Source organism: Elaeis guineensis, chromosome 3, assembly GCF_000442705.2.
Source record: "Elaeis guineensis isolate ETL-2024a chromosome 3, EG11, whole genome shotgun sequence".
In the NCBI taxonomy this organism is placed as follows: Eukaryota; Viridiplantae; Streptophyta; class Magnoliopsida; order Arecales; family Arecaceae; genus Elaeis; species Elaeis guineensis.
This window is the reverse complement of record NC_025995.2, coordinates 94,636,299-94,645,160: the sequence shown is the minus strand read 5'-3', so window position 1 is coordinate 94,645,160 and position 8,862 is coordinate 94,636,299. Positions and strand designations below refer to the sequence as shown.

General features: G+C 37.3%; 1 protein-coding gene across 1 annotated transcript; it reads left to right on the top strand.

The window, feature by feature from the left end:
• Nucleotides 1-634: 634 nt before the first annotated feature.
• On the top strand, nucleotides 635-8,437 carry LOC105041765 (protein BOBBER 1). The gene is made up of 6 exons (XM_010918787.4): nucleotides 635-1,189; nucleotides 6,918-7,090; nucleotides 7,224-7,272; nucleotides 7,362-7,528; nucleotides 7,904-7,987; nucleotides 8,077-8,437. Exons 1-6 carry the CDS (start codon nucleotides 766-768, stop codon nucleotides 8,113-8,115), a joined length of 936 nt encoding a protein of 311 aa, XP_010917089.1. The 5' UTR covers nucleotides 635-765; the 3' UTR covers nucleotides 8,116-8,437.
• The last annotated feature ends 425 nt before the right edge of the window (nucleotides 8,438-8,862 follow it).

Here is an 8,862-nt window from a genome sequence, read left to right as displayed (position 1 = left end):
CAATCCAACTTATCAAACTCATGTTTATTGGAGAAACTAAATAAGTCCATAATTTAGAACATGGAGCTAGGATCTGGGGTTGTTAAACAAACCGGAAAAGATGAGGTCAACTTGAGAACTAACATGCTCAAGAAATGCTTGAATCAAACCCGTTTTGAAGCTAAAAAAAGAAATCAAACATAAACCATCCCAATAAGGATGAAATTAATTTCAAACTGAGCTAAAAGCGAACATAAATTGATCGGGCTCATTTTGATAACACTTGATTCAAAGCTTGATTCAAGCTTGAATTAATTTCAACTCAACCTAGAATTATTAAGCTGAACAATTAAGACCCATATTTAGCTTAGACTGAAATTCAACTCAAATTTGACCTCGAAATAATAATAAGCAAATCAAGCCTGATCTTAGGGTCCAAGCTCAAAAGTAATATCAAATCAAGCTTGGCTCCATTACAACCCTAACTGGATCATAACTATCCATGCTTCCTCTACATGGCCCACGTCAGCCCCAGCTTATGTGTTATTTCAGTTAGGCTTGCACAAGTTGGAGCCAATTTAGACACTTGGGCTCCTCATCTGAACCAGTCATGCCAAAATGGGCTCATCATCTCCTCCAGTTTACATTAGCACCAAGAAGCTTCTAGGTTTTTCGGGGACGACTCTTCCGACTTCGAGTAGAAGTCTCTCTCTTTAGGAGGATCCAAACAAGGCTTCTCAAAAATTTTTCCTCCTCGGTTTCTTTTTCGATCTCTGTACTGTCGTCATGGCCGTCATCTCGGAGTTCCAAGAAGAAGAACAGCAGAAGCCTTCTTCCTCTTCTTCCACCTCAGGTCACGATGCCGACGAGGAGGTTATGAGCTCGATCCTTGAGAGGAAGGGACCCGTGCCCTTCCTCGAGATGGCGATCGATCTTGTAAGGCGGTGCTCGGACCTCTTCGAAGATGGGGCAGGGGTGAGCAAAATAACGGCCATGGTGGCCGCAGCCAAAGAAAAGGTGGACGCTGAGGAGAGGCTGAAGAAGAGGGCGGCGGAGGCCGAGAGGCGCCCCAAAGAGACGGAGACGAAGGTTCCAGAGAAGAAGCTGGAGGTTGATGCCCCCGAGAAGCAGCAGCCAGTCGACGTTGGTCCATCCGAGAAACAACAGGCAGTGGAAGCTGACAAGGCCAATGGAAAAGAGGGTCCAAGGAGTGAGCTCTCTGCATCCCTTCTTTCCCTTGGTTTATTCTAACCTTAGTTTAGCACATGATTCTTTATGGCTAACTGATTTGTTTCATTTGCCGCATTGCTTGACTTTTGATTTTTTTTTTTCCCTTGATTTTGTTTATAACTTTGCTGAGTGGACTGCATTAAATTTCAGGACATATTTGAATTAAATTATAGAGACATTGCTTGCAAGCTTTATTCTTAACTAATTTCTCTCTGTATAATTTGTGTTGATTTTTTTTTGAAATTCTTGGTGTTGCCGCTAAACTCCAGTGGCGGTACATCTGGAGATCGATCAGGTGCTTCAAAAGGTGTGTTCCACTCGCGATGGCTGATGGACCTGCAAAGAAAGTTCACTCGCCAGAGTGTGTCCAGTGAGGTACCCTCCGATGCTTAAGTTAGTCAGAGTTTAGGAAACAATGGAAGGAGGAAAAAAAAGAGGAGAACATGAGCAGGGTTTCCACTTTAGAGCCGAGCTTATCCGAGGATCCCCTTATTACCTCCTTATGTGTAAAATAGGGCCGTAGGTTGTTACGTTGGAATGTGGTAGGCCGTTAAGGCCTATTAGGCCATGATCTGGTAGGCTATTAGGATAGAGAATCTATCTACTAACTTATGAATCAGGATTATTAGTCGTAGGTGTAAGTTGTGGGCTGTGCCCATGTTCCAAAAGTTGTTGGAAGATTTTAAAAATCACCTATGTGATTGAATAGGCCGGTCACTTGAGGTCGGGACAGAGTTTAGGCTTTGTCTTGTGTATATCAGCACCTGTGCAGGTCATTGGGCTTTATTTCCTGTAATCAGTTGGATCTCGACCTTGGTGTAGGTAAATGTCCGATTTGAAGATCGGACAAAAGCTGATGATGTAGCACCGCTCCACCTCGGGCTCTTGGGTCTCTCCCTGACGTCCAAGATAGTCTTGTCGGGTCATCGATAGATATTTGGCTGTAATTTGAGGTAAGGTTGGATCGGATGATGGGTAACCTCCACAACATTTGATATTTTTATGACTAAAAAATGAATTTTCAAATAATTTAAGAGTAAAAACACATCATGAAAGATGGAGGAAGCAAATATAAACAAGGTCATATTTGTTTTTAATGTGATTACACAGTATCATAAATTTTTGATTGAAATCATTGATACATTCATGGAATAATTCCTCACTTTGTTATTGTTTATGCTTCTTCGGTTAACTTGATAGTTGCTTGGTGCTCATGAAACTTGCCATTGATGTGCAAATTGAGATACTTCGTGTAATTATTTTGAAGACTTGCATGCTGTCATTTCACAGTTTTGGATGCTGTGCTTTTCTGTTATTTAGAGCATGATCATTTACAGACATTAGTAACCAATCATGAATTACAAGATGCATAAGAATATTCAAGAACTCAAGCCATTTACCACTCTTATGCTCATCTTACAGTGTTGGACTTATGCTATCGTGCTTTCTTGTCCATGTTCAGTCAAGCAGTTTAAAGTTTGGTCATCTTCTATATGCTAGTTGAAGCTGATGTCTAATCCTAGTTATACTTTATTTGATATAAATATAGAATTAAAGATCAATAAGACAAGAAGTCATGCAAGAGAAGATGCAAAGAACAAAGAACCACAATTCAAGTATTAGGTTGGCATTTCTAGAGTTAGCTTAACTAGCAGAGTGATATCAGCAAGTGAAGAAAGAATCAAAAGTAGCAATTCTAAGAATAACCATCTAAGTTCAAGCTAGCCATAAAACATTTTTAGGTAGAGAAGTGGCACAGGTGCCAAGTTTCATGATGCCCCAAAGTTTTTGACATTTCAGCGTCAAGAATTCTAACACGTTGTCACTTCTATGCAAATATGTACAGATAAAGATGTGTGCACATCTCAAAATATCTGGACTACTAAACCAAGATAAGTGGTCAAAGATATTTTTTATTAAAAAAATTATATTTATACTGTACTGCATTAGAAAGAAAAATATGTGTGACACTTAACTAGAACTGCATAGACACTTAAGGAATTTTCAGATGTCGGAAGGAGTTATCCGTCTGATGCTCAAGGTGGGATGACTTCCAAAAATGGTAAGATGATGAAGAAGGGTAAAGGATTGAAGGAGGTTGGGATCTCATTATATCTGTATTTTATGATACCATAGGCATGTATGATCCTAATTTTTCTGCTAACTAGCTAAAGGCCCTCTTCTGCATCCTCTCTTTTGCCCTATTTCTTTGTCAATTTCCTTCCAAGCATTGGCGTTATGCTTGGATACTCTATCCTGTCACGAGCATTGCATGGAAACAGACATTTTTTCCAAGTGTCTGACCCGATAAGAGGAAAAAAAGAAATATAGCGTTACATAGAAAAAACTAATTTAACTAAAAAATATATATTTAAATATCATATGAAATTCTCTGAAAAATTATTTAAAGAAAATATTAAAAGATATTATTTATCAAAGTCTTTCAATATGCCTTTTTTTAAAAATTTCCTAGTTGACTTTAGGATTTTAGAGCAAAATGTCATTTTGGAAAGTTATTTTAGAGCATTCATTCTTAAGCAATCTCTAAAAAGAACAATAGTGCACTTTTCACATATAGTTGGTTGAAATCATTGTTGGAGGTATATAATTACAAATGTTTAAGGCTAAAACATCTGATCAGTATCCAAGTGTATTATGTGCATCAAATTCTGATTGATATATATATATATATATATACACATATATATATATATATACATATATATATATATACATATATATATATATATATATGTATCTCTATATATATATATATGTATCTATATATATATGTGTGTGTGTGTGCGTGCGCGCGCGCGCGCGCATGCGCACACGCATCTGATATCAACATGAATTCTAGGAGCTGAATGCAAGTGTCGGAGTAACACAGCATGCGGTAAAGAAAGACATTAAGCATGACAATATCCAGCACCTGAAAAAGTGGAGTATTATATGGTTGTAACTTGTATTGAGTGTCATATGAAAGTATGACCCATAATCCAGACCAAATGCTGACACTATGGTTTGATAACTTGGTGTAAAAGGGGAACTTCCTTTTTCAAGATTCTTGATGTATCATGTCATGTTATATCGTGTGGCCAAGTGTGTTAAGCATAGGTACTACAGAATTCCTAAAACAAAAACTTCTGGATAACCTAGTTTTAAACCAATTGCAAATTCTCAATTCACAAATCTCACAGATATCCTTTAACAGTAGCTTTTCACACTTCTGTATTAGGAACTGTTTCTTTTATTTCCCTGTAGTGCTTCCATTAAGTGATGAAAAATAGAAGTCCCTCTTCCATATTTTATTCCTGAAAAATAATGGAAGGATATAGACAAATTTAATTATTAGGCTAGGTCTAGTAATTTGTTTTAAAAATAATAAGAGAGGTTGGAAATGTTGCCAGCTCTTGATCTCGGTCATCATTTGCATTACAAAACAATGTTGTACTTTTGAAATGTCATTCTGGAGGTATAGCTGAAGTGAGTAAGTTCATTTGATTTGATTTTATTTCTTTTTGATAATAGTAAGATCCTTTGTGAAGATCAGTTTTATGGAGGAGCCAGCTTATTAAGCTGGTAAAGTTCTTGGCAGTTGGACCTTGTGATTTGGGATCAAATTCTGCCTTCAGCAGGGTTTGGAGATTAGGAGGTATTTGGGCAGGCTCTACTCCCATTGTGTAGCTCATTGCTTGTGGGCCTTTCTGTCGAGAAAAAGAAAAAAGAAAAGATAAATGGCTAAAGAGGGTTATAGACTAAAAAGGGTCGATTTGCCATAAGTTATGAATAATGGTGGTTGAGGGTTAGGACATAACCTTGGGAAGAATGAAAAGATGGGATGGGTGAAATATGGTCAAATGTTCTAATGTGCTTATGTAGACATTACTAATGAAGAAAATTAAGTGATGTTATGTAGTTGAGAATCTCTAGCTTGTTTTCTGTTTGCACACTAATTTCATCGATTCTCCAACAAGGTGATAGTTTGAAGATCATTTGGGTACAAACCCAGGCTTGAATAGTCAATCAATAATGAAATGAGAAGAAGAAATAGGATATACACAAACAAGCCTCTTATAGTGGAGCAATCTTTGTCTTGTCTCATTTTCCTCCTCATGTCTCCTAAATTCTAGGATGCTCAATATGCTAAATTGCTGAGCAGATTTGTCCAGCGATAACATTATCAAATTCAAACCCAAGATTAATTAATCTAATCTGATTTGTCCTGGTTGAATATTATAAAATTTTCTCTAAATGATCATGATCTGAGATTGCTTATGCCCAATCTGGATGAGGAAATGTTGCTCCTAATATCTTAAGTCTGGTATAGCTATTCTCCATTTATCTTGCCTGTATTCATCCCATGATCAATTAGTACTTTTCAGTATCTGCACTGGAGGTTGATCACAGAACCACTAATGGAGTTGAATTCGATGAGACTAATTCATACAAATTAATATGCTTTTTGGGAAGGATACCTCTTAGGACTGGGTTGCATATGCAAGAATCAAACAAGGTACAGCAAAGAGATGGTTCATTTGTTTGACATATGTTTATGATGGAAAAATGTCACTTTGATGATTTCAGCCTTATAGTTTTGCATGATGTCTTCGAACAATAAGGTTTAAGCAAACTTTATTGTTTGATCGCATGGCCCATTTAACTCTTGTTAATTTAGACTAGTCAACAATTTAATTGTATTTCAAATATTACTTCATGACTAGTGGGCCCTTCTGTTTCCCAAGTTGGATTGTCTAGGAGTTCATCACATATGCCAGGTTTGGAGTTCATCATGGGTTCTTGAAACTTGATGTGATGCTGTGATCCATAGAGTTGACCCCACAGATAGGATAAATCTTGCTAATTCAGCTAGTGTCTCGAGATAGGAGATTCTTGAAATGGATTTGTGGTTGATTGTTTCTGAATGACACTTCAGACATTCTTTAAAGAAGTTGAGTGAAATCTTTTTTGGTAACTTGACCATGAACTAATGGTGGAGGATCACTCAGTGGTAATGTGGATGTCTGGGAGTTGTTTGATTGTAATCCCTTCATCTTGGAAAAAGTTGTGATAATTATTTGTCATATCAGCAGACAAGTTTCAATTAGAGTGGTATGCATCCCCTTTTCCTTTTGTGAGGCGCTCTCAGACTGAACTTTGACAAATAGCCTTCTTGGTTCTCTGGACCCTCTAGGATAGTTGGGGTGGTAACTGTCCATGATGACATGATACTCTTGGCAAGGTAGCATGCATTTAACGCCATCAAGCTAACGTTACATTGTTTCTATTTGGCAATCCAGTCTTCTTGCATGGGATGGTATTTTCACAGGAACTGGTGTAGAGGCTGTAACATTGATATTAGTGGCTAGATTGAATTGCCAAAATGAGAGACAGGCCTACCATATAATCTTTTCAGTATAGTAGAGCACTTAGATTGTGCCCCATGATGGTGGATTTGATGTTGAGCTTTATCTTCTTGTATTATTATGCTTCTCAGTCTTGTTATTTTGGGTTTGTAATAAAGGTTTCATAACATTATATTGGAGCTGTTCATTTATAGCGTACAATTTTGCCCTACTGAAATATTTAGCTTGACTTTTCTGAAATATATGCAAGTCATTTTCCTTCCTTTATGTATGTATGGATCACATCCTTACTAAGCCTTAACCTGGATTGCTAAATCTTTTCCTATCTATATCTTCTTATAGTGCCGAACTCTGGAAATGGTCTGGATCTGGATAAGTATTCTTGGACTCAAACGCTTCAAGAGGTTACTGTCAATATTCCAGTTCCTCAGGGAACTAAATCAAGGTTTGTGATGTGTGAAATAAAGAAGAACCATCTAAAGATTGGGCTGAAGGGACAGCCTCCGATTATAGATGTGAGTAGCTTAATCTTTTGTCACAAGTTTCTTGTTCTATTGCTGTATAGGAGAATATTTTCTAGGACTATTTTTTTCCTTCATTAAATTTTGGTCACTCATCTGTATTTTTTGGGTATTGTGTACTATGCAGGGGGATCTGTATCAGTCAGTCAAAGCTGAGGATTGCTTCTGGAGTATAGGTATGTGTTAATTTTTGCATGTCTCCTATGCTTTCGTTGTAGGATATTTTATGCTTTCATTGTATAATTATGATTCCCACATGTTACAGAGGATGGAAAATCCATCTCTATTCTTTTGACCAAGCACAATCAGATGGAATGGTGGAAATGTTTGGTGAAAGGTGATCCTGAAATTGATACACAGAAAGTAGAACCCGAGAACAGCAAATTATCTGATTTGGATCCTGAAACTCGGCAAACTGTAGAGAAAATGATGGTAAATTCTTGATTTTGACCTTTTTTCCCAGGCATTCAATCTATGGCGGGCTCCTGATGTCTTGTATACGTTTCTTTTTCACAATCTGTATAGCCCAGCAGGCAGTAATTTTTAGCTCTCACATGCCCAAATGCACACCTGACCTTTCCTTTCTTAAAGCTATTTTTGTTCTTTTTTATTATATTTATTCATGCAGTTGTGGTATGCCAAGTATTGCAATAGATCAATTTAGTTTTTTCTGTATTCTTAGAAAATTAGCGAATAACTCATCAAATTCTCTGAGATTTTAATTTCTGAAACAATAAGTCATTTTGGCATCTAGGCTTTCATATCTTTTCATGCGCTAACCTCGTCCAATTGCTTTGTTGCTTCCAGTTTGATCAGCGACAGAAAGCTATGGGTCTCCCTACAAGTGATGAGGTGCAGAAGCAAGAAATTCTGAAGAAATTCATGGCCCAGGTAAGCAACATTTATGAATTTCCTCATACTTTTTGGTGCCAACTCTTTCTTTTTGAATCTAATTAGTGTCATGGTGTTTACTCGTGCAGCATCCAGAAATGGACTTTTCAAAAGCTAAAATAGCATAAGGATCGATGAGAAGAAGGAATGCCAAGTGATAACTGGTTATAGATCTTCTGGCAACTGATTAAGGCTGAGTTCTTTCTGTCAAGTGGGCCCTCCTTTGTGCTCATAATACAAGTTTAGATTACTCATGTTTTTTTAAGCACCTGCATTTGCATCGTTCTCTTCTTTTTCTTGCTTTTCACCCACTTTGGTATGCAATCCTAGTAATTTGGGCGCTTGGCCATGTTTTGTGAACCTAATGTTGCTACTCGGAATGAACACTGTTGAGGAAAGGTTTGACTTAATTATCTCAAGTTATATAACTAAAGAAGGTTTGAGATGTCATCCATGATCATGGAGAGCAGGCATGATATGATGTCTTTTCTGGTTAGATCATTATGACAAACCTTTTGTATTGACAGGGACTTGCAGGATGGTATTTATTGTTTTCGAGCCTCCAAATTATGTTCCCGGGATACCTCTTAAAGATATTATTCAAGCAGATTAGGAGATAAATTTTTCCTCTACGGGGGCATATTAAAGTACCGACTGTCTTTTTAATTTTTTGGCTGGTCCTCCTCCTCCTTCCCCTCTCTCTCTCGGAGCCGAAGGGCACAAGCCACTTGTATATTTCTACACTGGTAGTGCACAAAGGAGATTAAACACCTCACAAAAAATCCTGTGAATTCATGTTCAGAACGGAATTTTTATATACAATGACAATCATGAAGCATTTTTCATACCACATCTTTGCTCCAACAAAAGTGACT